Source organism: Alternaria burnsii (genome assembly GCF_013036055.1).
Source record: "Alternaria burnsii strain CBS107.38 chromosome Unknown 717, whole genome shotgun sequence".
NCBI lineage: Eukaryota > Fungi > Ascomycota > Dothideomycetes > Pleosporales > Pleosporaceae > Alternaria > Alternaria burnsii.
In genome coordinates, this window is record NW_024066129.1 from 280,673 (window position 1) to 308,496 (window position 27,824).

At 51.9% G+C, this 27,824-nt stretch overlaps 10 protein-coding genes across 10 annotated transcripts; 4 read left to right on the forward strand and 6 right to left on the reverse strand.

The window, feature by feature from the left end:
• Positions 1-62: 62 nt before the first annotated feature.
• Positions 63-1,996, reverse strand: GT037_010659 (uncharacterized protein; the record flags this gene model as incomplete). The annotated part of the gene is made up of 2 exons (XM_038935706.1): positions 63-67; positions 292-1,996. 2 exons carry the CDS (start codon positions 1,994-1,996, stop codon positions 63-65), a joined length of 1,710 nt encoding a protein of 569 aa, XP_038781710.1.
• A 932-nt stretch (positions 1,997-2,928) lies between these two features.
• Positions 2,929-4,760, forward strand: GT037_010660 (eukaryotic translation initiation factor 3 subunit d; the record flags this gene model as incomplete). Its single annotated transcript, XM_038935707.1, has 3 exons — positions 2,929-3,136; positions 3,196-4,429; positions 4,478-4,760. 3 exons carry the CDS (start codon positions 2,929-2,931, stop codon positions 4,758-4,760), a joined length of 1,725 nt encoding a protein of 574 aa, XP_038781711.1.
• Positions 4,761-5,212: 452 nt separating this feature from the next.
• Positions 5,213-9,521, forward strand: GT037_010661 (phosphodiest-domain-containing protein; the record flags this gene model as incomplete). Its single annotated transcript, XM_038935708.1, has 3 exons — positions 5,213-6,657; positions 7,314-7,704; positions 7,746-9,521. 3 exons carry the CDS (start codon positions 5,213-5,215, stop codon positions 9,519-9,521), a joined length of 3,612 nt encoding a protein of 1,203 aa, XP_038781712.1.
• Positions 9,522-9,871: 350 nt separating this feature from the next.
• GT037_010662 (minor allergen alt a 7) lies at positions 9,872-10,885 on the reverse strand (the record flags this gene model as incomplete). Its single annotated transcript, XM_038935709.1, has 4 exons — positions 9,872-10,080; positions 10,126-10,586; positions 10,657-10,712; positions 10,829-10,885. 4 exons carry the CDS (start codon positions 10,883-10,885, stop codon positions 9,872-9,874), a joined length of 783 nt encoding a protein of 260 aa, XP_038781713.1.
• Positions 10,886-12,220: 1,335 nt separating this feature from the next.
• GT037_010663 (uncharacterized protein) lies at positions 12,221-13,755 on the reverse strand (the record flags this gene model as incomplete). The annotated part of the gene is made up of 2 exons (XM_038935710.1): positions 12,221-13,384; positions 13,435-13,755. Coding segments are annotated over 2 exons (1,485 nt in total), but the record flags the coding sequence as incomplete, so codon positions are not given.
• A 1,027-nt stretch (positions 13,756-14,782) lies between these two features.
• On the forward strand, positions 14,783-15,191 carry GT037_010664 (uncharacterized protein; the record flags this gene model as incomplete). The annotated part of the gene is made up of 2 exons (XM_038935711.1): positions 14,783-14,820; positions 15,041-15,191. 2 exons carry the CDS (start codon positions 14,783-14,785, stop codon positions 15,189-15,191), a joined length of 189 nt encoding a protein of 62 aa, XP_038781715.1.
• Positions 15,192-16,336: 1,145 nt separating this feature from the next.
• Positions 16,337-18,280, reverse strand: GT037_010665 (apg6-domain-containing protein; the record flags this gene model as incomplete). The annotated part of the gene is made up of 3 exons (XM_038935712.1): positions 16,337-16,407; positions 16,649-18,118; positions 18,169-18,280. 3 exons carry the CDS (start codon positions 18,278-18,280, stop codon positions 16,337-16,339), a joined length of 1,653 nt encoding a protein of 550 aa, XP_038781716.1.
• Positions 18,281-18,568: 288 nt separating this feature from the next.
• Positions 18,569-20,815, forward strand: GT037_010666 (uncharacterized protein; the record flags this gene model as incomplete). Its single annotated transcript, XM_038935713.1, has 1 exon — positions 18,569-20,815. The coding sequence occupies one exon, from the start codon at positions 18,569-18,571 to the stop codon at positions 20,813-20,815; it is 2,247 nt and encodes a 748-aa protein (XP_038781717.1).
• Positions 20,816-21,199: 384 nt separating this feature from the next.
• GT037_010667 (uncharacterized protein) lies at positions 21,200-22,618 on the reverse strand (the record flags this gene model as incomplete). Its single annotated transcript, XM_038935714.1, has 2 exons — positions 21,200-21,699; positions 22,264-22,618. 2 exons carry the CDS (start codon positions 22,616-22,618, stop codon positions 21,200-21,202), a joined length of 855 nt encoding a protein of 284 aa, XP_038781718.1.
• A 1,673-nt stretch (positions 22,619-24,291) lies between these two features.
• Positions 24,292-27,620, reverse strand: GT037_010668 (uncharacterized protein; the record flags this gene model as incomplete). The annotated part of the gene is made up of 2 exons (XM_038935715.1): positions 24,292-27,215; positions 27,266-27,620. 2 exons carry the CDS (start codon positions 27,618-27,620, stop codon positions 24,292-24,294), a joined length of 3,279 nt encoding a protein of 1,092 aa, XP_038781719.1.
• Between the last annotated feature and the right edge of the window lie 204 nt (positions 27,621-27,824).

The following is a 27,824-nucleotide window of genomic DNA, read 5'->3' on the forward strand; positions in this document are numbered from 1 at the left end:
TTGCCTAGTATACACAAAGGTTCTACTAACACAAGACAAATTCTCGTCGTGAAACATGTCCATCACGCTCCTGGATTAGGATTTCCCCGTCCATAAGCTCGTGGATATAGCATTCTCCAACAACCTGATACATATCATCACGGCATGGCCTCAAAACTACGGGACATTTACAACCGAATAAAATAGCAACGACATCACCAGAACGAACGGCTTTCGGAGCCAAGCCAAGATAGCCTGTTTCTGTTGTTATCAGAGCTCGGTGTTCCAGAGACAGTACAGCTAAACGCATACATGCCCGGTTGGCCTTGGTTTCCACGCTCTTATCGTCATCCTGTGGAAAGAAGCTTCCGAGTTCCTTGCCTCCAACACGGAAATCTCGATTGTGTTTTCTGAACTCGTTAAATTGCTCAAAATAGCTCGACTGGGAGACGTTGGGCCATGTCAGCGTTCGACGAAGATGGCAAGAGCTAGTACTGCGGTTCGAAGACCATGGTATGTCCAGAAGTGCCTTCTCCCTTACTCCTGGATGGCTCATGAGTAAGGTTTTCTCAAGCGCGTCAGATGTTCGGCCACTATATCGGTTTGACCCAAAGCGTGGTTTGCTATGACTAGTAAGTTGAGAAGTTCCAGCTGCGGTGCCATCGACCGTGTCCACTTGGATTCCGCTGCAAGTAAGAAGCTCACGATTTCTTCCTTGCTCACAAAATCGGATGCTAGCGGGTAGGGTTCCGCTCGCTCGACGAGACCTCAGATACCGGATATGGTGACGAACAAATGGCAGTCTCTGGTCGGGTACCCATGAGGGCCATCCTTCCTGGGTTGGGATTCCTCCAAACACAATTTGATCAAGGCTTCCCAAGTTCTTGATAACAGCCTTGGTGAATTCGGTGAAAATCTGCTGCACTGAGAGCTTGTAATTTGGAACAATTTCTGCAGAAACAGCAGGATCCAGCAAGCCGAGGATGCTATAGACTTTATCCCTTTTGTCGGTCGCATCAGCTCGTCGGACAAGATTCAACAAGCGGTCCAACCTTATTTCAGCATTTGGATTGAAGGTAAGACTTGCTAGGCGATACACACGACTGGCCTCGAGCCACACAGCCGGATCTAGGTCGTGGTTAGATTGAGAAGATCGATCTTCGTAGGCTTGTAACAGCTCTTGACAGTAGATCGCCCCCAAACGCAGCATTCGTCTTGTCAATTTGTATTTCCCACACAAGAACAAAGTCGAGTTGTGGTTCATAGCGAGCTCCTGGATAATCCATGCTCGGTTCCAATAAGGCTTTCGTGCAAACGTTGAAAGGGCATGCCATCCCTCGACCATCAAATCCAGTGGAAGCCGTAGCGTTTCTTCAACGCATGGATGCCGGCAAAGATGATGCATGGTCTCAACTGTGATCTTATCGGTTTCGGCTGCTTGACCTAGCCATACGATTACAGATCTAGCTCTGCCGTAGATCTCCCTCATCCGCTTGACCTGCGCATTTCGCTCTTCAACGTTTCCTTGATCAATACAGAGCGAATCCACCCAATAAGACATACCCAAGCGTGTCTCTTGCAAACCTCGCAAGGTTCTCAATGCTGCCTCGAGGTTCTTCGAAACTTCTTTACGGTCTCCATTCACGATGATGCTCTCTGCATCGCCTTCATTTCCCCACGTGTATGACAAAGCTTCGAAATCGCCCCAAGCATAACGAGACCTGCCTACATGATTGTGGGTGTGTGTAAGGCCGACAGTTGTAGCCTCATCGATTGTTGTCTGTTCCAGGGCCGCATCTCGTAGGTCCACGCACTTTGTGAACTTGTCCCACACTTCTGGACACTTTTGACTTAGCATGTTGTCTTTACCCGATCGAAAGTGTGGGTAGATTTCTCTGAGCGGAACGTTTTTGATGGAGCATTGGATGAGTTCTTCTGTTGAGATTGGGTTGAAAGGATCAATGAACTCAAGAATTCGGATCTCGTTCTTTGTGTTATCGAGAGGTTTGTACAGCATGTCGTGTGAGGGAAAGACGGATAAGAACTAGAATATGGTAAGTCTGCTCAGTTGGTCGCAAAAGCCGTGGAAGTTATCAGCATGTAATTTGGTATCTGCCTCGATATGCCGGAGACGAAGGATATACCACTGCGCTGCTTATCGCATTCCACAGTCATGTTGGTTCTCGAAAGACATAGAAACTCGTTCTTTCCTGCTTTCTCACAAACAGATTCTGGGAGACCGGTGAGAACTCGTGAGGGTGTGAGAACCATCGTCATAGGTTTGCATATCCATGTAGCTGCATATGTATGTCAAAATTGACGTTTAGACAATGCCCACTCAGACCCCATACGGGATGTAGTGCGCATAATTCTCCCCGCACCTGGCCAGATGTACTCTTCTAAATCTTGTGGGCTGGTTATTATAAGCGAACAGCGATGGCAGCACACCAATCATGGCATAGCACATGGCAGCGTTCAATCTCCTTGCTGTGCCTCATACTCACCGGAACGCCATCTTTAGGCGTGGGGCAGCTTGTTCCAGGACCATGTCGGTAGAGATGCGCTCCTTGAGAACCTAGTGCGCAGAGGAATTGAAAGTGATGGCCGTTGCACCAAGTGCACTTGTTTGTTTGAAACGATTGGCAGGGCTGCCTTCATACATGATGTATTTTCTGCGTCCTCCAAGGATTGTAGACTTATTCCCATGTCGTACTTTAAGCGGTATGGTCTAGCAATTTCATGTGCGGTTTATTAGACAGATGAGAACTTTCGCAATGGGTGATGTAGGTCAAGCGGAATAGAGCACTTGTGGAATCTGAAGCGACGTTGAGTGAGTGTGGTAGTTGGGTGAAGTTGCCCGCGGGGTAGGAATTTCGTTTCGTTAGCGCCAACTTTGACTGCCCACATAATTTCTGTGCGGCAACAACCACCTACAGTCACTAACACAAAATGGCACCCGCATCACTACTGGACCTCGTGTCCGCACTGCCCGACACCGCAGGATGGGGCCCGCCAGTCACGTCCGAGTCGATGCTCGACGGCGTGCCGTTTGCGCCCTACTCCAAGGCGGACAAGCTGGGTCGCATGGCCGACTGGACTGAGGGCAAGGACCGCGAGCGGGGAGGACGCCAGCAGTACGGCAACCGCAACTACCGGGGTATGGCTGGATTGATACTGCAAAGAAAAAAGAAAGAGCAGCGAACTGACGCTTCACAGACCAGCAGGTATACGGCGCGAACCAGCAGACCAACCCCTTCGCTATCCAGGCCGCCGAGGAGGAGGCCACCTTCTCCGTCGTCGACAACACACGCACATCAGCCCGCGGCCGAGGATTCGGGCGAGGCGGCGGCACCGTCTTCCGTGGACGAGGAGGAGCGCGAGGCGGGCAGGCGCAACGCGGAGGGCGGGGCACCTTCCAGCGTGTTGGCGGCCGTGGCGGAAACCAGTACGACAACCAGCGCGGTGGACGTGGAGGCAGAGGAGGACGCCGTTTCGGCTGGAGGGACGACAAGCCCCAGCGCAACCGCGATGCTTCCGTACAGGTCAAGCCCGAGTGGAACGTCATGGAGGAGATTGACTTCTCCCGTCTCAGCAAGCTCAACCTGGATACCCACGAAGGCGAGGACATCGACAACTACGGTTTCCTCTACTACTACGACCGCAGCTACGACAAGCAGCCCGGCGCGAGGACCTCGGAGCGCAAACTCAACGTCCTCGACCGCGCCGCCTACAATGTCACCACTTCCAGCGATCCCATCCTGCAAGAGCTTGCCGACAAGGACGAGGCGACGGTATTCGCTACCGACGGCGTCCTGTCCATGCTCATGTGCGCCACCAAGTCCGTCTACTCATGGGACTTGGTCTTCACCAAGCGCGGCAACAAGGTCTTCATCGACAAGCGCGACGGCTCAAGTCTGGACATGGTCACCGTCAACGAGAACGCCGCCGACGCGCCCCTCGAAATTTCCGAAGGCAACAAGGACTCCATCAACAGCCCCGGCGCCCTCATGCTGGAAGCCACCCACATCAACAACATCTTCCCTCTGCAGGTCGTTTCCGAGTCCGAGACGCAAAAGGTCAACATGCCCCACGAGCACCCCTTCTACAACGAGGAGGTCGAGACCGACCCGCCAGCGTCCAAGGCATACAGGTACCGCCGCTTCGATTTGTCGCTCGACAAGGATGAGGAGCCTCTGCACCTTGTGGTCCGAACAGAGCTCGACGCTGTTGTCAAGAACAACATCAACGGCGAAGACCAATACCTGACCATCAAGGCCCTGAACGAGTTCGACAACAAGGCACAAGGAGCCGGCGGTGCGCTCGACTGGAGGTCGAAGCTCGCCAGCCAGCGCGGTGCTGTCCTCGCCACTGAGATGAAGAACAACTCCTGCAAGCTTGCTCGCTGGACTGTGCAGAGTATTTTGGCCAAGGCCGACACCATGAAGCTTGGGTATGCATTTCCATCATTTCGCATTGATCTTGACTAACATGATAACAGTTTCGTATCCCGTACCAACCCCAAGAACAACAACGACCACGTCATCCTCGGCGTCCTTACCGCCAAGCCCCGTGACTTTGCCGCTCAAATGGCACTGAACCTCAACAACGGCTGGGCTATTGTGCGCACAATTGTTGACATGGTACTTCGCATGGACGAAGGCAAATACGTCCTTGTCAAGGACCCCAACAAGTCCCTTCTCCGCCTCTACTCCGTGCCCATGCACACCTTTGAGGAGGAGGATGTTGAGGAGATGCAGGCGGTTGAGGAGGACGAGGAGTAATTTTCTCAAAAGGGAAAATCAAAAGTGGTGTGATTCGAATTCTTTTTCTCAGCGATAACTCTGTAGGGATGGTTTACATGATAGACGACATACCATTGAATGATGATGCTGGACAAATGCTGTCCTGGGGCTGAACGAGTAATTCCGTTTGTGATATAAACATCATGTCCTGATCCAGGAGATTATTTTCTGTATTCTACACTGCCACATGCGACCTGAAAGGTATGATCACATCCGATAGTATTGCATGTAAGATCGTGCACAGACCGAATGCAGCTGCCAAGTAGTGGCGTTGGGGATTGCTAGGCTGAACCCCTTGCTCACGTCAACACTTGACTTCTACTGTCCTTTCATGTAACAACGATTCGCGCGGGCTTTCTTTTGGATTGGCTCCACATGTTCTACGATGATGGATATTGAACACAGTTGCCTTTACTTGCTTGCAGTCCATTATGGTCCATGAGCACGAACTTTTGGTTCACATCTCCGCACCCGTCACCCGTCAAAACGACCAACTCTATCGTTCCTTGGCTAACGCTTATCTCGACTTCGAACCCGCCAGAACCCATGGAGACAGGCCACCACAGCCTGGTGCAGATGTGTCTAGCCAGGATGCGGATGCTTCTCGAATGAGCGACCCGGCGGTACTAAATCCCGGTAGTTCATTCGACTCCAACGTCGACGCTTCGTTTCTATCAACGGGTAAAGATTCTTATGGCAGTTTCCCCTCAGGCTTATCGCAAATACAAGACAATCATGCTCCACCATCCAGTCGGCTTGCCCGTCTAGAAGAAATCCACCAGAACTGGAAGGCGCAAGTAACGACAACTCCCAAATCGAGCGCTGCTAGTAAACAGCGCGGTGCAGAAGATTGGTATGATGGGGAAGAGGAAGAGTGTGAAGATGTCGACACGGCCTTCATCGAGGATACGCAAGAGGCAAGATCGGCGCTGCAAAGTCAGATGCCGGATAGCTTTGAGATGACTGACGAGAACACCTCGGAAGACGATATAGACGAAAGACATGTGGAATCTGATGAATATGCTGGCATTTTTACGCAAGAAGTTCCGTTAGACGGCGATGAGCCAACTGAACAGATGAATGCTATTACGAGAGAAGAACCGCCGCAAAGTGGACCTGAGAGCAGCTCTCCGATATCTTGGGAAGATTCAGACGAAGCCGAATTGATCGCTGAGAATGCTGCGCAAGAAGATCTCCCGTCGTCCGATGCACCAGCAGGGCCCATACCTGTTGCTATAGCAGAAAATACCGTTCCGTCTCGACCCACGCCCTTGCCAAAGGAACCCGCTACAGTCGTGGGTCGTCGTAAGAGTGCGCGCCTACAGGGAACTAAAGGAGCAGAGGTCAAGTCGCTTGGCAACCCAAAAGCCCGTCCAGAGTTGGAGTACGACAGCCTACTCGCAAGAGTAAAACGAAGAAGCTCGCGCCTGAAGGACGCGTCAAAGCTAGCGGCTCCCTTCAAAGTACCCACTACAGTTGCGAGTCGCCGTAAGAGTGCACGCTTGGAAGAAGCTGGCGCAGCAGCAGCAGTCAAGACCCATGTTCCCCCAACTCCGCCTCCCGCCCCTACCTCTACCATTGCAAGACAACAGGAAGCCGTGCGTTTAGACGAAGCGCCCAAGCCAGCAGTTCCAACAGCACAACACGAGATCGAAAGCCTACACGAAGCCGACTGTGATCCCGATGCCTCCATCGACTTATCCACACTTCCACACAGCGTCCTAGCGCCCGAACCCAAGATCGGCATCACCACCCCTCTAACCTGGCCCTCGCAGATAACACCCTACCTCGCCTCCCTCAAAACCCAGTACCCTAGCAACCTTTTCCAGCCTCGCAAAAAACTGCACACCCCGGCACCTGATACACGCGGCTGGTGGTCCGTCGACTGTTCGCAATGGCCCGCAACGAGGCAAAAACACTTTTGGGACGCAATTTGTGAACGGCTGGGGGATGGTAGGCTGGGCTGGGCTACGAGCTTGCATCGCGAGGTTGGTGCGAAACGTGGTGCGGGGAATTTGGGTGAGGTCAGAGTGTTTTGCTGGGGTGAGCTGGTGGAGTGTATGTGGTTGGTGTTGTGGGATTGTTCGGAGGGGAGGGTGGGCGGGATGGGGTGTAGGTGGGTGGATGCGTGGGAAAGGGTGGTTTTTGAGATGGAGTAGAGTGTAGAGGAAGGGAGATGGTTAGTCTTTTTTTTTGATATTCGGAGAGCAATTTGTGTTCATTTCTGTAACATGTTCATATTCAGATGGCTTTTCTCGAATGAACTCATTGATTCCCAGTCCTTTGGGTGAGGGGGAGGTTGTTGATTGTTGGCTCCATTGCCGAATCAAGTCAATACGCGAGACGAACGTTGCATTCCTGCACGCGTGAAACATGAATGCCAAGAGACACGTCTGGGGTCGCTGACCCCCAACATATTGAGCACCACAGCGGGCGCGCAACGTGTCTCCCGGTTCATCAAGCGATGTGATAACGTCACCCGAAGAACGCGATCATGTCTTCGCAACCGCAACCGCACAATGAATCGCACAGGGTCGCCAGCTCCGACGCAGGCACCGATGACCGCACCCTCTACGACCACACCTCCGACGACGAAGCCTACGACGGCCGGCCGTCCGGCGACCTTGACGAGCGCGACCGCGATATCTTGGACTCGGAGGATGAGCGCGAGAGGCTTCTTACGCGCGAAGATGGTGGAAAGGGTATCCTAGGGCGTAAAGGCTCCGGGGTCAAGGTCGGCAAATGGGACAAGAAGAGCGAGACCAAGGGGCGCAGGAAAAGCGGTAATGAAGAAACAAGTGCGCTCATGTACGAAATGGAAGAGGGTATTGGCGCATCGAGTACCAGTTTCCGGTCAAGGAGGAGTTCCCAAAGCGATGAACAGCGATTACTTGCGAGCGAGCTGCAGAGAAAGGCATGTGAAGTCTGCGAATGCGCAGATGAAAAAGCTAATACTTGTCACAGACACGTAGGAAAAGCCTATACCGACGCATGGCCATCTATGTATCCATCGTCGTTCTCTTTGTCGTCCTCCTCGCAGCTACGTACAATCTCTCCACCCCCAAAGATGTCAAGGGCGCAGTAACCCTGGTATCAAACGGCACCTCGCTCTTCGCCCCAACCACGATACTCATCTCCCTCGACGGCTTCCGCGCCGACTTTCTGTTCAGAAATCTGACACCCACGCTGAACCAATTCGTCCAAGAAGGCATCTCGCCAAAGTACATGATGCCCAGCTTCCCCAGCGTCACATTCCCAAACCACTACACAATGGCCACGGGCATGTACCCCGAAGCACATGGCGTGGTAGGAAACACGTTCTGGGACCCTGAACTACAGCAAGAGTTCTACTACACAGACCCAGACCGCAGCCTGCAAGCGCACTGGTGGGGCGGCGAACCCCTCTGGGTGACGGCCGAGAAACAAGGAGTACGGACGGCGGTGCACATGTGGCCCGGTTCCGAAGCCAATATCCTACATCAAGACATTGCTTACGTTGACAAGTACAACGGCTCCGAAGTGCTTGCTAGCAAGGTCGACCGCATCATGTCGCTCCTCGACACCCCTGGCCCTAGAGACGTGGGCGCCAAAGCAAGTGCGCCCAGGCCCCAGCTCATCGCAGCGTACGTCCCCGACGTCGACGGCGACGGTCACCGCTACGGCCCCAACAGCACCGAGATCCGCAAAACGATTGCAAGCGCCGATGCCATGGTGGGAGGTATCCTGTCTGGTCTGCAAGCACGCAACCTGACCAACATTGTAAACGTCATCGTCGTGAGCGACCACGGCATGGCTACCACGGACGTGACGAGACTGATTCAGCTCGAAGACTTGGTCGATCCAAAGGAACTCGAACATACGGATGGCTGGCCGCTCTACGGTTTACGCCCTCGAGATCCGGCTTCTCTACATCGGCTTTACAACCAGATCAAACAACGCACAAAGGAGAATCCTAACGTGGACGTTTACTTAAGAGACGAGGATATGCCGGAGCGGTACCACTTTAGTCGCAACAAGCGCATCGCGCCTCTCTGGATCGTGCCCAAGACGGGTTGGGCGATTGTCACCAGGGACGAATTCGACGTCGAAGCGGGCAAGAAGGAGGGCCAAGTGTACCATCCGAGGGGTCTGCACGGATATGATTTTGAACACCCGTTGATGAGAGCCGTGTTTATTGCTCGGGGACCGGCTTTCCCGCACACGCCGGGGAGCAGAATGCAACCGTTCCAGAATATCGAATTGTATAATATCGTTTGCGATACGCTGGGTCTCACGCCCGCGCCGAATAATGGGACGTTGCGTCTGCCGCTGAAACCAGTTGGGTTGCACGACGACGACGAAGATGCGCCTGGGAATGAGAATCATACGCCCGAGGACCCCGTTCCTGCTTACACTATTCCTTCTTCTTCTTCTTCGTCGTCGTCGTCGTCGACAGATCTCGCGTCCATGGACTTGGGCTCCTTATCCTCCATTGCAGCATCCGCGTCCGGAATGGAAGATACTTCTCCTTCGCTTCACGACCCAGTAGTACCGGCCCGGCCCACTCCGGCGGATGGAAGTAAAGACGAACTCAAGAATAAGGAAGGCGACAAGGAAGCGAGCGAGGGGGCGGAGAAGGAAAAAGAGAGTTGGTGGGAGTGGTTGACGCATAAAGCTGATGGGGTCAAGGATTGGGTGGATGGCTTCATTCATGATCATGTTCCAGGGGAGGAGAAGGGGCAGGGGGAGAAGGGTGGATGATTGCGGGGAACAAGGATCGATAGCGAATAGGGATTGAGGACCTTGAGGTTGTTTCTTTCCTGGTGTAGATGGAGTTTCTTCTGGTATAAGGCTTGATGGAACCTTTTTTCCTCATGGAGAATATTTGGTATCCCGATTCATGGGTTTGCGATAGAGTAGCTGTGGGAAATAATGATACCCGATGTCTTCTTTTCTTCGAGCTTGGCCCCAGCTAATCAGGATTGATACACATTTTATCAGTACAGTTCGGAGACTCCAGTATAGTATGATGGCTAAATTATTTCATTTCGTTCGTTTCATCGCAATCTCAACTAGTAGGAAAGAAGAAGTGAGAAAAGAGGGGCCAAAGTCTACATGATATCGCACTTTGCAGGCAATCCACACGGACCGCCCTCTTTATCCTTATCCTCTTCGGTCTTCTGCTGGGGTTGCGAAGAAGACGCAGCAGGAGCAGGAGTAGAAGTAGGAGCAGCAGCAGCAGTGCTACCGTTTGTCGTTGCTCCATTCCCACTCTCTACCGTCTTGTTCTCAGCAACCCGCCCAGCAGTCTCTCCATCATCTAGTCACTGATGCGCCTTGGCAACAGCCTCGTAGAAAGCCTTACCCTGAGCCTGCGCAATGTTCAGCTCAAGCTCACTGGGCTGCCTCGATCCATCGCCGGCAGAGAAGGTACCAGCACCCCATGGGCTTCCACCGTGGACCTCGTCCAAGTTGGCCAACATGCTAAACGCAGTCTTGTAGCCCAGGGGAACGTAGATGAAACCGTGGTGCACAAGCGTGCTCATGCTGGTAATGGCAGTTGTCTCCTGGCCACCGCCCAGGGTGCCCGTCGAAACGAAGACACCGGCGTACTTTCCCCAGAAGGCGCCTTGTTGCCATTGCTTGCCCGTCTTGTCCCAGAAGGTCTTGAATTGTGCGGGGAAGTTGCCGTAGCGGGTGGGGATACCGAAGAGGATGCCGTCGAATTCTTCGAGGACGGCTGGGTCGTCGAGGACGGGGACAGAGGAGTCCTTGGCAGGTGCGTACATCTTCTCGAGGACTTCTTGAGGAAGGGTCTCGGCGACTCTGTAGTTGTGTCGTTAGTGATTGCTCTTGGGGATCGTGGTGTTGAGTGTGTTGGATAGAGGTCACATACTGGAAGAGCTTGGCATCACCGCCAGCCTCTTGGATACCCTTCAACTCAGCATCGGCCTGTTTGTAACCATGTTAGCAGAGGATCTCAGTTGAGAGACTGGAGAGGAGAATCATGCGGGGAGCCGTTGGGTAGACAGCCACTTCCACAGGACAACACAACAGGAACAACATACCATCTTCTTGATGTGGCCGTACATGGAGTAGTACACAATCGCGATCTTGGGAGCCATCTTGAACGAATTGGGGTATCAAACAAAGTCAACAGCGAGCAAGTGAAGTAGGACGTATGTGTTGAGGATAAGGAGGTAAACTGGAGAGCTCTCGAGGGGTGGGGTAGTCCCTTCCTCTTATACTTGACACCAGCTACCACAGATGACCCTGTCGGGTTATCCTATCTTGTCCCTGGCCCCGATCTCCAGCATCTCGAGATACATCATGCCATACACCGGTCCCATAGCACCGAGACCACCTCATAGGGCCAGCTGGGTAGCTAAGCTTGCTTGCGTAGCAGTTACCAACAGCTTTGCGCCATTCTGCCCCTCATAGCCGCATCGCTATCCTGCATGGAGCATGGCCGCACGGCTAGCGCCCCACATATACCCCCGATGCAGTAGCGTCATGGATCATTTCCAACGATTACATGAGTCTTTGGTAAGTGATTGCCAATGGGTTTTTTTCTTGCACTTCGCTGGCAAAATACGATTATGCTAGACTTTCCCACCGGCATTTTTCTTGTTACAGCCTTTCCGGCAAACCTGCCATTCTGCTTTCTCAACAGAGCCCCTCGGGTCCGGCATACGACTTGGTTTAGTGCGGTCTTCTTCCGCCTCTTATTCAGCAAGCATATCGGTCGGTGTCCGGCGTGCCGTGCCGGATCTGGTACATACCACGTTGAGTGGTTAGCACGGCGTAGCCGCTTGGGTAAGGTTGATAAGCTCGGATAGAGAAAGAGGTTGACATCCGGAGTACAGCTAGCTGCTGTGAGGGAATGACTATGCGGTGTGTAAGCAGACACTGCGGAAATGTACCTTGGGCTTGTCCGCTTTGGGAGAGTGTGGGTGCGTGGGTTGCAGGTGCGGGGTGGGTGTTGTTGGTGATCGCCAAGCGGAGGAGCCGTTTGGCAAATTTAGAGCAGAGGCTTCGCGAATTTTCTTTGTCGCGCGTTGTTCGTGTTGCTTGCTCACCCATCGGTCATGGCGTATGCGCAAGTATGGATGCAGAACAGATGAGCCATGAGACGACGCCAGATGAGTGTGCAAAGTTGATTCATTATGTTGGTTGAAGTATATACGCTAAAATGCTAACAAGATGCAAAGAGGAAAAAAAGCAAAAATGACACCCCGCCATCCCAATGGGAAAATACACAGTAGTCGCTTTTCGAGACATGGCCTTGTTCTCGTTTATGAAGTTCCCCAAATGCATGAATACAATATGGCTGCTCCAGCCTGGTATCTTTTTGGCTCCAGGCCTGTCGCTCATGCATGTGGTCGTAATTTCGTAAGTCAAAAAGGTTGGTGATCAAGGTTTACAAGTTGAAGTGAAGTTTCGGCCGTTATTTGTCGCAATCAAGTTTGGATGGAGAGGAGCCTCCTACGAACACCAGCCAAAAAGTCGGCCTCGTCGATGCGCTGAAATTGCGCCTCTTCTTCTTTTCCGTATAGGCCGGTGCTGCCATAAGGTCCCTTGCCGCTGAAGTCGACGTTCTGTGGCCAGTGCCCATCGGACGAGATCTGCGCCAGGGAAAAGTCGCCATGCACGGATTGGAAACCGGGCTCGAAGATGCAGTCTGCGAAGAAGAGCTCGACGTACAAATCGCGAGGGATGGCACTCTCCGCGCGAAGGCGGATGAAGCGACGGGCTTGCTCCAGTAGTTTCTGCAGGGCGTCGGTGGCCTCTTGAGTGGAGCGACCGTCCTCGTGCTCACACAAGTGCAAAGCACGTACCTGCAGGTCGCCGGCAAACTTTGCATTGTCGTTGGAGAAGAGATGGGAGCATACAGAAGGAAGCGAGATGGACAGAGTCTCGAGCTTAGGGCAGTTTCGGAAAGTGTCGCACAGATGCTCGCAGTCGCTCGGAGATCCCGGATGTGGGTGCCAGAAGCCATCCTGTGACCGCGGGCTGTGCTCAAGCACTCGGAGAGTCTTGCGAGACGCCTTGACAATGGCCATGACACCGTCGATGGTGATGGAAGAGTTGCACGTCAGATGGAATTCCTCCAGCTGTGTTGCAGTGCGAGCAATGGCGAAGAGATCATTGTCGGTGATGGGCATAAAGCTAGTGTCGCCAAAGATCTTCAGACGTCGCAGCTGGCTAAAGTTGACCGACTGCAGTGGCTCCAGATCAACGAGATTGTCCTTGTCCGTTGCTTGTTGCGAAGTAGGGTCGACACATTGGAGTTCCAGTGACTGCAGTGGCTTACCCGTACCAGTGAGGACAGTCCGCCAGGCCTTGGCGTCCACGTGACGGATAGTGGTCCACGGAAGAGAGAGCGAAGTGATGTTGGTACAGTTCTTGAGCGATTGGAACACTAGACGATCGGTCTCGGCGGTGTAGAAACCGTGCACCCACATGCGTCTAACCTTGGCGGCCACCTCTGGGTAGTCGTTGCAGATGCTCACCGTCCGCTTCAACGAGGCGAAAGGGTCGCGGTACACAGCCGTGCCAGTCGGGCGGTCAATGAGTTCGTAGAGTGGGTAGCTCTCTCGCCTGTTGGACAGCTCGGCCCATCGCTGATGTTCGTTAGCATGATGCTCATGGTAAGCAACAAACGTGTGCTTACCTCTCCTCCCTTCCAGCGGCGGATATAGACATCCTTGATGGAGTGCTCCAGAGCCCACTCGTGCCACTTCCAGCAGACTGATCGCAGCGTGGCAGTCGCATCCCACTTGAGGAGCTCTGGCGGGACCGGGCCTCTCACATAGCGCTGGAGCTTGGCCCTCTCGAGTGGCAGTGGTGCTTGCTGGAGACCGAATGTATACGTGGGACCATCACGTATATTGGCCTTGGTAACCTCCTCGAGGATCTGGGTAAGAACTTCGTAGGGGAAGTCGTTGATGTTCATTGAATGTTTGGCAGCGGTGTGACGGTAAGGTGACTCGTGTCTGGATGTTGTTGTTGATGGTAGTAGATGGTGTCTAGGTATGTAGGTGGCGTAAGTGGAAAGTCGTGTTAGTCGGGCGTGGTCTCTATAGTGAATCTCGCAAGGCTCCCAGGACTCTTATAGTCGAGGGCAGAGATTTATTCTTGACAAAGAGCACCATGGTTCATTGTTAGTCAGACGTCTTGTGTCTTCCCCAGCTCCTTGCACAAGCGCCAACGACTCGGACGCTGGACCGACATGGCCCTTGAGCTAGAAGGATCAATTCTCAGCGTAGGCGAGCCAATAGGGTGATTAGCAGCACGTTGCACGCGTATAGTTTTGCAGTAGAAAGTGGTTGTGAGGTTAGGTTCTCTTTACGTCACGGTGGCTTGGCGAGCTCGGGTTTGCTGGGGCGGCGATTCAAAGCAGAAAATTGGCTTCACGTGGCTCGTGGCTGGCGTTTCGATTACCCCCAGGAAATTCAATCCGCAGGCCACCTGACCACCAATGACACATGGAAATCTCTGACGAGACCCTCCGACCATCTTTCACAATCCCCGTGCCTGCATGGCGCCTTTCTGCTGGGTCAATCCGAGTCCAACCTCCGTTGCTTCCATGCTGTCGCGTCCGTCGCGTCGTCGTAACGCCGTCTTCACGCATCATCTCACGACACAAGAGCATTGACTGTGAGCATTATGGCTTGTTTCGACATATTACATCCGACGCATTGGTCACTTCTACTATCTCCGCTTCTCCAGACGGTTGCTGGACGGTTGCGGCTGCGGGTGTCGCCATCTATGTCATGTCTCGCACCTTCTGTCGTCAAACTGCCAACGTCTGACGCATCACGGCACCACACGCAACCAGCCTTGCAATACCCTGTCAACCATGGTCACGATGATTTCCAGAACATACTGGGCCTTCTCGTTCGCTCTCTCTATCTCTCTTTCCAACAATGCAACGCATGTTGTGCAACCTACGCTCATACCATGACCATTCACCAAACACAAACACCACACGTTGGGAGTGGATCTGCAAAATCTTCACAATGCATGGGCTCCTCCTCCTGGTGACACGTATTTTCCGGTCTGTTGCATGAGTAGGAGCTTAGGCCTCTCACCATCGTGTTCGACTGGACTTTATTTGGTAATATCTTACGTCTTCGAAACTTCCCCGCTATGCGATTTCTCCACAACCAAGAATGCAAACACCGTTACGGGAACTACTCTAGCTCACCACTTGAGCCGAGCACACTACACAGCGATCCCCAAACAGCACATGTAAATTAGCGTTAGGAGATGCTGACACTGATTAGAGTGACGTTGATGATGACGATACAACCATGGGGTACCTCAAGTATATTAGACAGGTGTTGTACGCAAGCAAAGTACAACAGACCGATCACTATACCGCCTGTGCCTCTGAGCACCCCTAATTTCCTTTCTCGGTTTCTATGAGCTAAGGAAATACGCTACCCCGCAAAAGATCTCGGAGACCCCTGACACGAGCTCGCTTCCACGAAGTTCATCTAGCTCTGAGACGATCACACCGGCAAGCTAGCGCTACGGGATAGACATTCCGTTTCCACTAAGGCCGTCCGTCGGAGCTTGCCTACTACAATGCCGCTGCAAGGCGAGCAGATGGAAATATCGGCTTCGCTGTTCGTCCGGCTGTACGTGCGTCGTGCGCCACCCAGAGTCACGGGGGGTTAGACGGGCTCAGCTGACATGGTGCTTCCCAGCGCTAGGAGCCGCAACACCACCGAGAAAGTATCGTGACCTTCCTTTTTCGCCTCGCGGATGCAGATGGGCCAAGGTGAGGCTGAGTGCTGACTGGCGGTGCCTCCCGGATGCTGGGTTGCGACACGTGTCCGTGCTTTGCGGGAGGTGCGGTGTGCGAAGCGTATTGAAAGTGATCACACGATCTGTGGGCGATCAAAGTAGCAATGTGATACTCTTCTTTTAAACAGTAACATGGTTTGGTATACGTATGTTGAAGCTTATCCCTGCCGGTCGTTGGAGTCCTTGCTGGTGGTATCTTGGGCTTTCGAGCTTAATGGACAACTCATCACATCCCATTCTGAATGACATGGCACATTCCCACGTGCACAAAGCTGTGAGTGAATAAGAATACGAAATCAGGAAACTCAGAGCACAACTCAATAGGCTTGCGACCTTGACTACCAATTCAAAGTCGTTGACAATGGGACTTTGACCTCGAACACTCATCTCATCCTTGTACCAAAGTATTGAAGTCGTAAGTAAATTTATACTACGACCACACTGACATGATGTGATAGGTGTTACAGCCGCGATGCACTATCTTATCTGTGGCTCTTGAACACGTCTCCATCACGTTTGTGATGGTGCAACAAAAGATAGGGATATTGGCTGCTGGGTGCATGAGAGCCTCATGTACACATGTTCCCGTTTTGTTTTGACGTTGTGTCACGCAAGATAGGAACATCACGCGAAGGGAGCACGGAAACGCTTCATGTACATGTCTTCTTGTTGGCTTAGTGTCACGCGAGATATGGATACGTTGTTCGTGTGGTATCACGACTAGTCACTTGTTTCCTCATCTATGTTCCAGAACTGCAACACTAGATAAGGATGTTAGACGTAGGCGTAGAGGATGTGAGGTAGATTTGATGCAAGTCTGCCGTCCTCTTCACTTTGATAGATAAACCGAAGCACAAGGAACAAAAAGTCAAGTCTATAGCGAAGCAAGAAGAAAAAAAAATAAGAAGCATCATTGGGGTATCTAACCTATTTAAACCAAATCACAAAACTTGCTATCCCCGTTCCCTTTCCCCCCTTGCCCATATCACATCTCACTGCTCCGTCCCCCTCACTCTACCTCCTCCTCACCCCCATACTCTCAACATTATTTGCATGCGCAAGCAAGTACTTACAGCACGTTAATGTATACTTGCATGCCTTAGTCCATCCCTCATCTTTATTCAACGCCAACTTGATACTCTGATCGTGGATGCGATCCTTGCGAATCTCATACGGCATCTTGACACCTTGCGGCGCACCAGGACCCGCCAGGCTACTCTGACCTGGCGGAGATGTAGTGGTAGTAGCAGAGTTTTCAACGAATTCTCCCAACTGGCGTAAGCACTCGAGGAACGCAACCATAGCCGTGTCGAATTTCCGGTGCAAGAAACCAAAGTTGATGGGAAAGTCACCAGAAGAGTACAACTCGAGCCTGTGTTTTGAGACTTGCGGCGCATTTGCACTCGTCGCGCCGTGGGCTCCCGTACTCCTTGTCGACTCGGCTGTTGTCGTCGTTGTCGTCGAGTTCCCACCGCCTTTAGCCTCCAGCCTCGTAATCGTACTCGTAGACCCCATAGGACACAACTCGTACCCTTCGAACTTGTAGCCTAGTCTCTCGGCTAGTGTAGCAAGTAGCAAGCACGTCTGTCCCCATGCCGCATTAATCTCCGGCCAATCCACATAAGGGTTTGGCAGTCTTCCTAGCCTCAATCCGTTGATAGTAGCAAAATGGTTGTCGTGCGTAATATTAAACGTATCATTATACACACTTCTCCTCTGCAGCTGGTTCAGGACCTGCGCATCATGCGCGTACCGCGTGGCCAGCGCAGCCCGCTCATTCTGTATCTCGGTCAACTGGGTATTAAACTCGTTGCGTGACTTCCAAAACTCGCTTTCCTCGATGTCAAGACTGCGCGACTCTGCATCCAGGGCCGCAAGCTGGTTGTCAAGTTCGGCCTTTTCGTGCTCGAGGGCCTCGAGCTGCGTTATGGCAGTTGCTTCTGCTTTCCGGGCGGATGCGAGGGCGGCTTCGGCGAGTTTGACTTCGTCTGCGGAGGGCACGTCGGTGTTTGCGCGGCGGAGATAGTCGACGTAGGCGTCGCGTTCGCGGGTCGCGACGCCGAGACGCTTTTGGAGGCCGTCGATGAGGAGGTCGGTGCATTCTACGCAGATGGGGTGGTCGATGTCGGAGCGAGCCGAAAGGATCTCGAAGAGCCGGTTCGTGGTTTCCAAGCCATCTGCTAGACTCGCGCCGCCTGGTACACTGCTTGGACTGTTTGTGAAGCTCTTCCGCTGTGCCTTGTCATTTGCGTTCGGCTTGTCGCTGCTGGCTGGTGGTTTACGAGCTGGACTGCGGGAAGTGGATGAGGGTGGGTCTATCATCGACTCAGACATGTGGACGTCGATGAAGGACATGGCAGGGTTCTGTGCGCCTTTTGATTGCCCCGAAGGCGGTGCGCCCTGGATGTTGCGTTTGAAGGTAGGGTGTCTGGCATCTTTGGCTGCATCTTGATACGTCTTGAGATGTTCGGGAGGGTTGGGTGGGCGCGACTGGCGGTTGGGCGAGATTCTTGATGCAGCTTGTTCTCCTGGTACTGTTGAGTCTGTCGCATGTTAGTATTATGTGTCGTAATCTCGTGACATAGGAATGTACCAGTCAATAGCTTGAAGGCTGCCGGATTGAGCTGGTCAATAGAGGCATCGATGTCGATGGGTGTCCGGCATTTCTGGCAAGCCAAGCCCGTGTGCTTCTTGTCGTTGGCCATGTTGTTATGACTCGTGGTCCTTCATGTTTCAAGAAGGGTGGAGAGTGTAGAGTCGATAAGCGTTGGTGAAATGACGGTGTTGTGGTTCACGAACGGCGATCACCTGCGGGCCGGCCAGTGGGGTCGAGGCGTCGGGTGCCTGCCGAGGAAGTCGCGTCGCGTCTCGCGTCATTCTCACTGATTGTACCACACACTGTCTCACAAGCGATCACTCCCCACCAGTCCACCCACACCCTCTTCGTTCCCCCGTACACATGACCTTTGTCAGAGTGGCTGCCTACACACGCCATGGAGTCGCCGGCGATACTTCAATCCGTTCAAATTGACGAAGAAAATGTCGGAAACACCATGGCGAGGCAAAAACAACGGCACAAGCGCATGCGCATACTTCAATCACCCGAGATCGACGAAGAAGACGCTGAATACATTGAGGCAAAGCAGAAACAACAGCAGAAATTCAAAAGCCGGCTCGAGTCGATATTCGAGAAGTTTGGAAATATGAACGAGTCACAGAGCGATATAATCGACTTTAATACGAACCAGGTGGTGGTCGACAGGGGCCATCTGCGAAGAATAGATCGTCAAAACAATGGGAAAGGAAAAGGAAAAGGGCTAGTGGATACGTTCTTGCTATCGAATGGGGATAGTATGGGAGATTCGGAAGAAGAGGAAGCAAACGAGGGCGATTTGGAAGATGAATTGGCACTCCCGCAATTGGTAAAGTCCAAGACTATAGTACCGCCAGAACAAGACACCAGCAAGCGACATGTCGAACCTACATCACCCCCGTCGGACAATCCAGCAAGATCTATCCCACAGACCGGCGTACCGCAAACACCAAATCCTGTCCCAAATGTCCTACCATATCTACATTTTCCACAGACGCCTGCTGGTCAAGAGGCGCAGAGTGCCTTCATCAACTTCATGCACTCCATGGCGAAACTTCAGAATGATCCAAACACCCCAGTAGTCCTTGAAAATGTGGCTCCCACGCCGACTACGCCTACAACAACAGGTGACAAAGTGGCGCCCCCTACAGATCCGAAATGGTTCTATCCACCTTTGTCTGCACAACCGCGCTCATGTCCAACCGCTCTGTCGAGCCCCCTCCCGAGCCACAGCGTAGCGCCTACACAGAAAGCGGCCGATGAACAACACGCAGACATAATATCGATAGATGCAGGCGAAGAAAGACCCCCGACGACAGTATACACAAGACCAGACGAAAGCTCGCCTACGAAGCCCAAGAGAAGCAGTCCACGAGTCGGAATCCAGAGGCGCGGTCCCGGCCCGCCAACGAAATACCACTTCACTCGTGAAGACGATATATACATAAGCAAGCGGAGAACGATAGATGGTGCCTCATGGGCGGTAATCTGGGGAGGCAGAGAGAAGTGGAAGAGGTGGCCGGTCAGCGCACTTCGCAATCGTTGGGCTTTGATAAAAAATCAAGATCTACACTTGCAAGGCGCTTCTGTAGCACCCACGACCGATTCTGTCAACGGAGGCGATCAAATCTCCACGGAAGAAGTTCCCGCCGTTTCGAAGCCACCGCACCACCTACCGACGCCAATTTCCTCTGAGCACGAAGATTGCCATCAGGATCCCGTGATTTCGATGGAAGAAAACAAGCAGGATAGGTTGTCGTCAATTTCGCACTACGACGACGACGAGCTGGATCTGTTATCCCTGGCTGGATCCGATCCAGACGAAGACCATCTTCCTCCCGGTGGTGACAACACAACCGCAGTTGCATCGCAAGATGTAATACTCCCATCCATTGAGACAAGAGATCTTGTCGATGAAGAAGACACCATGCTAGAAGAAAACTTGCCTTCGACTCCGCAGACGCAGGACTTCGTTATGACACCCACACGAGCATCTGTAGACCTGCTAACACAAGACACCGTCATGACACCAACCCGCGCATCTTCAGCCACAGTAAAGACTGAGCCATTGTCTTCGCCGACAACACTAGTCAAACGAAAACGATCTCCACCTTTCGCTAAGATGATTAATGACTCTCAAGACAACAAATATGGTGCGCAAGAGGACTCGAGCAATGTAATAGTCGCATCACAGGAGCCCGCCGAACCCGTGAGCACATTGCTCTGCTTCCCATCCAACCAACAAAGCACGCACACCGCACTCGTCAGCGGTAGAGATGCTTCCCTTGACCTCACTGGCGATGACGAACTCCTTCCCTCTCCTGCCGACCCAACAACCCCATCTCTCAAACGCAAACACGACGCGATCGCAACGCCGATGCTCTTCCGAACACCCAAACCCCGCGATGTGGACGGCAATAGCGAAACGGGCACTACCAAGTCCACGTCCAAAGCTCACCGGAAATCCTTTCTCAAACAGGTCAAGAGGGAGTGGACAAGGAAGGGGACGCCTGCGAAGGAGAATGCTACAGGGAAAAGCGCAGGGAGGAGGAGTCTAGGCGGTGCGCTGGGGAATCTGGATGCGAGGAAACGGAAGTGGATGGATGATGGGGATGATGGGAGTGAGGATGAACTTACTATACGTTAGTGAAGATTTATTTATGAACATAGTGGAATGTCGTTTCAAACGTGATCATGACGACACTAGTCTTGTGAATTTGTATTTCATCTTTATACAAATACAAAACCTACTATACGTACTCCTCACGGAATCCTGTCTCATTCCTCCCAATAACTGAAGAAGTTCAAACCAGTTTCTATTTTACACCCCCCTCATTGACATTCTGTCCGCGCATCTCGTCCGCTTTCCTTTCCTCGCCCCTGCCCGCTTCCCTTATTCTTCTTCCCTTGTTTCTTAGCCTTCTCCTCAAACCAGGGAAGGCATTTGAAGTCTTGCTACCTTTCCGTTATTGAGATCTCAAAGTATAGTTTCGGTGTATCTTGAGGTGCGCAGGACAGTATCCCGCGCAGCTTACCATTCCCGCATGTAATCTAAAGCTGGATTCCCTTCACGACGCATATCAGACATGATCAGCTGTACCAAATACATCCAACTCATAAACGTGTTTCCAGTTCGTTCCTTTTCGAACCTATTAATCGCTCGCCCAAGGTCCTCTCTACCAAAGGGCTCTTCATATACTTCCTGGTCAACAAAATCTGCTAACGGCTCTAGACCTTTCGTCGGATGGTGGACAATCTGCCGAAAAATACATAGCCAGTGATTTCGGTTGCAACAGTGACAGGTCATATGAGTTGTGATAAAATTGTAGGCTGCGTCGATCCGTTTCTGCTCGTCGTCTTCCAAAAGCTGGTTGACTTCGTTCTTCGATTTCAAGAATGCTAGGATATGGTAAGCCGGGACTCCGATCATGATCGGATAGCTGATGATAGTGGCCGTGACTACCTTGACCGCCCTCCAGGCATCTAAGTGTAACAAGAAATATAAGCCGACAAAGACTCCGTAAAACGAGCCTTGTAAAGAAGCCAACAAGTAGTGTTGGTATAGCCAACTAAGCAGGTAGTTATTGGTTTTGGGAAATACCCTGACCCACTTTGGCTTCATCCATGTCATGTCTCGATAATTTCTCGTCTGAAGATAGCGGCATTCGTTTTCGAGTCGATCGAGCCGTTGCTTGCACGCCCTGGTGTCTTGTATGATGGACATGGCATATGCAACGTGGAATCCGACCCCAGTAAGGTAGACAATTGTTCTCGAAAGGAAGCCAGACGGCATACACATAAGCAGGCTCAGAATGAACCCAAATGTGAACAGTAAGACTCCACACACTATGCGTGGTCGTGTACTATCGCGTACAATCTTTTCTTCGACATCATTTGAGACAAAATTCACGTTGATTCGGCGAGTCAACTCGAGAACGAAGTGTTGACAATTGGAATTCAACAGTGAATATTCCCTGAAGTCGTCCAGAAGACAATTCTGGGCGCCAGTGTTTTTTTCACGGAACAATTGGTCTTGTGCCTCCACTAGGAAACTGTTATTCATTTCTGATAAGTGGCTGGGTATCGAACACATACGTTTTGTTTCGATGGTGTCCGGGGATATTGCCGTCGTGCCGAGCCATTCGTCCACAGGACGCCACTTGTCCTTGTCGCTAAGGTGTTCGACTTCATTACTCGACTTTCTTCCGTGAAATTTCGCAGTGCTAGCAAAGGGACGCGAGCCTTTACGTTCGAGGTCGAAATAGTAGTTCCCTACAATCAACGTGTAATGTGACAGCCAGCTGGTTGGAACAACATTCTCGCAGAGGCAGATCCAACTGCGAAACAACGGCGGGAAGTAAGCAGAGTATGTTAGAGTGTAGCGCCTAAGAAACACCTCGTGCATTTGTGCGTTGCTCTCGTTGTGATCCGAGTCATTTGGATTGTCCATGGGTGTTGTGCCTGAGCCCTTCTCTTCACGTTCCTCACCCTGTATCAAATGTTGATGGGTATCTGCGAAAGAACGGATGGCGTGAGGTCAGTTTATGAATGAGGTGGCCAAAACCACTCAGCTTGAGGCTCGGCGGCTGGAGCATTTTCGCTTGGGCGGTTCAGCTGGTGGAGGCGGTTCAGCTGGTGGAGGCGGTGCAGGCAATGGGGGCGGTGCAGATTGGACGCAGAAAGCCATGAAAGAATGCTACTGTAACTTACCCGATATACTGTAATAAAGTTTCACTATAAGAACAGAGCCGTGGTAGATTTCATAGGATGACGTACTACATTGAGTCGATGCGCTCAGAGAATACGAGCTCCGAAGCATTGTGGCGGTGGCGGTGCGTGCATCGCCTCACACGATCCTCAGCAGCTAGATGCATCCAGGGTATGTTCTTGAGTTTTAAGATATTTTTGTTTCTCTTCTGGTTGTATCTCATTGCTGGACTTTCATAATTTCTTCATTCGCAGTTTGGTATGTACAGAGCACAGCGATATCATGAGGCGCGTTTTCACATTCATCAAACTTCTTCTGCCATTCCAAGCAGCAGCCTGGAAGGTTTCGTCTGCGCCGATTAAACATATGCTTGATGCTCCGGATGACAATGAAAAAGATCGCCTTACCTCATTATGGAGGGACAACGCTATCGAGCAGCTAAACACCATCTCAATCACCGTAGGTATTCCCTGAGCTTAGTCACATATTGTACTGAGATTCTACCTCTAGAGTGCTCTATTTGCCGGAGTGATCTCAGCGTCGTTTACTTGGCCAGTATTCACTGGACTGTCGTACTATGCGCTATCCAACATTCAAGCAGTCTGGTATAGCGGGTTGGCTTTGGCATTAGCCTCGATTGCAACCTCTACGCAGTTAGCCGTTGCCCTATCACGGCTAGGTAGCCACCCTGACGGTCTTAGCAACATTCGGGAAGTTCTGGGAACGCAAGGCGAGAATCGCGTTTGGAGGCCAAGCAGACTTCAGCTTATCATCTGGCAAGCGCCAATATCGCTGTTGAATGCAAGTGTGGTATTCTACATAGTTGGGCTTGTTTTCGTTGTGGCAAGCTCGGTGACTCCAAGTTCGGTCAAACAAGATATCAAGGTAGGGAGAGATATCTCATCCACCAAGAAAGTTACATCACTAAATGTGCAACTAGATTGTTGTGCTTTTCATCTTGACTCTAGTATATGCTGCAGGACTATATCTTCTCTCGGCTTACGGCCTTTATAATCGAGTCAAAGATAGGGACGCAAACCAGCAACAACCTTCTGCAACGCAGCAAAATTCATCTGGCCCAATGAATGGGACTGTCTAGGAGAAGAGCAGATGATGTGGGAGAGTGAACGTGTCGTGTGCAGCAAACTAATCTATTGATCTTTAAGTTAAAAAACCATAGAAAAGATGTATAAGCTTTCGACATACCTACTACAAGTAAAAGCGAGGCAGTCGCGTGACGCTTACACCAGATTAACGTATCGCACAGTAAGCAGAGCCTATCTCTAAAAGAGATTAGGAGAGGATACAATTTATAGAGTAAGGTTACTATTCTAAGTATGTCTATTTCTCTAGCCTGTTGTGAAGATTGTTATGCTAGGGAGTGGCTGTGGCGTCCCGTCACACTGTGTGTCCCACTACATAGGGACGGATGTTACAGTCGAATCCCTCGAATGCCGCTCAACCCACTGTTCCGTGAACTTCTTCGCTACACTCTCTGTCGCAGCACTAACTCTGCGCTGTTCTTTTTTCTTCACCTTACCACACCTCGGTTCCCTGCTACTCTGAACAGCGCCAACACCAACATCCTTGACTTTCCGTTCCAATTCCGTCATCCTAGTAATCAGTTCGTCCTGTGAGTACCCAGCTTTGACCTTTCCCTTATCCCCGTCTTCTTCTTCTTCCTTTTCTCCTTTGTCCATCTGATTTGACGAGGCAATCCTCTCATCGTCCACCGCCCGCCCGAACATTCCTCTCAGTACACTCACGCTACGATACTTGAACCTAAACACCGCATACGGTTTGTCCAGTCCATCTAGATACTGCGGTCTGCCCACAGCATGACCATAGTGCGTTGCTCTGCCTGCTCGAACGGCATGTTCGACACCCTTTGCTGTGGCCGTGCGTTGTGAGATTGTCAGGCGGGGGAGTTCAGGGGCGATGTAAGTGCTGTTTGAGGAGACTGGGTTGGCAGGGAGGGAAGTCGATGGGGGAGGTGGGAACTGCCAATGTGGCTGTGGAGCTGAGATTGGAGTTGGTGAGGAGAGAGAGGGGTGGTTGGGGCGGTAGTTTGCGAGCGATTTATTGCTCAGGCGTTCAGATTGTTGGGTTGGTGACGGTGCAGGCCCGGAGAAAGGGTGGTTTGGCCGGTATTGGGCTAGGGTTTTATTACTCATACGCTGGGGCTGCTTTGATGGTGGCGGTGCCTGTGCTGCGACGGTGGTAAAGGGCGTAGGCGTCGCCTGTTGTGTAGCAGGCTTTGCAGTGTTGCGTGGAATGCCCCGTGACTGATTCTTCCAAGCTGCTTCTGGAGCTGATGGATTCTCAAAGGCGGATTTTATAGTGGATTTCAGATCGGCTAGGTCGTTCTTGCCGTGTTTCTTCTCGATTGGAGGAATTGCTGTTGTACCCCAACCGGTCTCTTTCGTGTTCCAGCCATTAGCAACTTTGATAGTCTCGTCATCATCACCCTTCGCCCAACCACTGGAAGAGTCACCATCGGTTGAGAACCAGCCTTTCTTATCATTGTCTTTATAACCCTTGTCATGCCAACCTGTATCACTCTTCTTGCCCCAACCAGCATCCTTCTTGGTTGCCTTGCCCCACGACATATTCACAGCGCTATCATTCTTATCGTTACCCCAGGAAGATGAAGAAGACGATCGATATCCTCCTTGTATCTTGCCCTTCGTGCTCTGTACGAAATCCTTCAGCGAAGGTGCGTATGGTGCAGGTGCTAAAGTACTGGCGGCAATACTAGACTTGCGCGTTGCATCATGTACCTGAGAAGCCCATTCTGGTAGTTGCATGACCGGGATTGACGGATCTGCATAAATGCTAGGCGGCTCTGATTGTGCATGATGCGAAGTAGCAGGAATGGGTGCATTCATGACAACCGGTGCCAACCTTGCATCCACTGAAGGCACAGGCGCTGGCCTCCCGTTTACTGTTTCCTCGGTCGGTGTACGATGAGAATGTCGTGATGATTTTCGTTGTTTTTCGCGCTGTGTTGACTTGGAACGTCGAGAGAGGCTCTTAGATCTCCGCCGTGGCGTGTGTGTCCGGCTTCGAGAAAGCGACGGCTGCATAGTGGCATCTGAGCTACTCAACGAGACCACGGAGTCTAAAGGCCTTTTGATATGGTCCCAAACTCCAATCTGCTCTTCATCTTCTGTAGTAGTCTCGTACTTTCGCCGCCGATGACTCGTCCGCGATTTGGAACGTGCTCTCCGCTGCGAATCGTGCTTCGAGCTTCGCCGCTCTTGTGAGCGGGGAGAAATAGAGGAGCAGCGTACTGAGCTACGATGACTTGGCTGGCTTGGTGCCCAAGCTTTACAATTTTGGCTGGAAGTTTCCCACTCAGCTACTCTGTCAGTCGGCCAAGTGTCTCCAGTGTCCCAGGAATCGGACGCCGCTTTGTCGCGCAAGGTCCACCTGTCGGCACTGGAAGACGTAGTCTCGTCTACCGGCGTCTCGATCCAGGTCACGCGAGTGCCTGCTCTACTCCGTGCTTTTCGCTCGCTCCAACCAGCCTGAGACTGATCCCACTGCGACCCATGGGCACTTTCGTGGTTGCGTGAGGACGAAGCTGCAGGCTCAGATGGGCGATGTGATGACGGACCGATATTCAAAGGAGACTCAGGCCATGCTCCAGGTGGCTGACCTGGAGTCTCTGCATCAACCTTTTGTATCTTGTATTTAGTCTGATGCTCTGACTGTGTATCCATCCGTCGCGATTCTTCCACTCCCTGCTTTACTGCTGTAGCGAGAAGATTGTTCAGCCACATTGGGTCCATAGCCGGAGGTTGTGTAGCCCTGACACCTGAAGATTGATTGTTGCATATCTCTCTGTCGCGTGGGATAGGACCGCTGCCATATTGAACACCGGACAAAGAAAGATCGTTGATGGTCCTTGCCCCGGGACTAACAGCCTCAGAATATCTAGAGCGTGGTCCAGAACGACGACTCATAGGTGCTGGAGGGAAGATATCGTGAGGGCTATGCGCGGTGCGACGGCTTCTCGATGTTGAGCCTTCCTGGCTCCTGGAGGTTTCCACGTAAGGTGGGTGGTGAGACGAAATTGGAGGTGGTGGGCCGTAGCCATTGTCAAAAGGAGTGAAAAAGGGGCCCCGGTCATCATACATGGACCTCTCATTGGGTGGAGAAGAGGTGTCATCGAAGTCGTAGAGATGTTTAGGGTAATCTCCTGCTCCGTCAAAGTTCATCGTCGAGGCAGACTTGGCATTTCGTATTCCAGCACAACGTAGGACGACGACTTCGATACATCCTATGTTTTGGAGGACGTCTGGTGAACATAGATTTGGCGCATCATCTGCTGAAGCTGTGACTAGTTAACAGGCCGCGATCTTTTGGAGTCTTCGCAAGACTTACCAATGTTGAGCTTGTCAAAAGCCCACTCGCGCGCAAACATCGAGCCATCATCTTGCCTCTCTTCCTTCTGACGTACGCGAAAGTCGACAAGAGAACGGCTATCCGAATGCTTCCGAAGCTTCAAGTCTTGCCTGTTGCGGTTGCACTGGTAAACTCCGTCGACGTAGACAAAGATTGCAACGCCAGGAGCGATGAACTTGTTGGATGTAAGGTGAATCGAGAAGGTCTGTGGCTTGCTGGGTACGGGAATGAAGGTTTCGACGCAACCATCGCCGTACGTAGTACCAAACTCCTGCAATGCCTGTTGACTTTCCGACACCTCGATCGCGCAGTTGAGGTCCTTCAGTGAGGGCATTATCGGACTGATGGTCTTTCAAAAGGACTGCTGTGCTATGAATGAGGAAAGAAGCGATCCTGGTGATGATATCTCAATGGAATTTTGTTCCGTATGTGTGTTGTGTCAAAGTAAGTACTTGTTGTCACAGCGACCAATCAGTGTCGAGTGATAGTGAAAGATGAAGAAAGATCAATCAACAATTCAGCCAAAAGACGTGGAGCA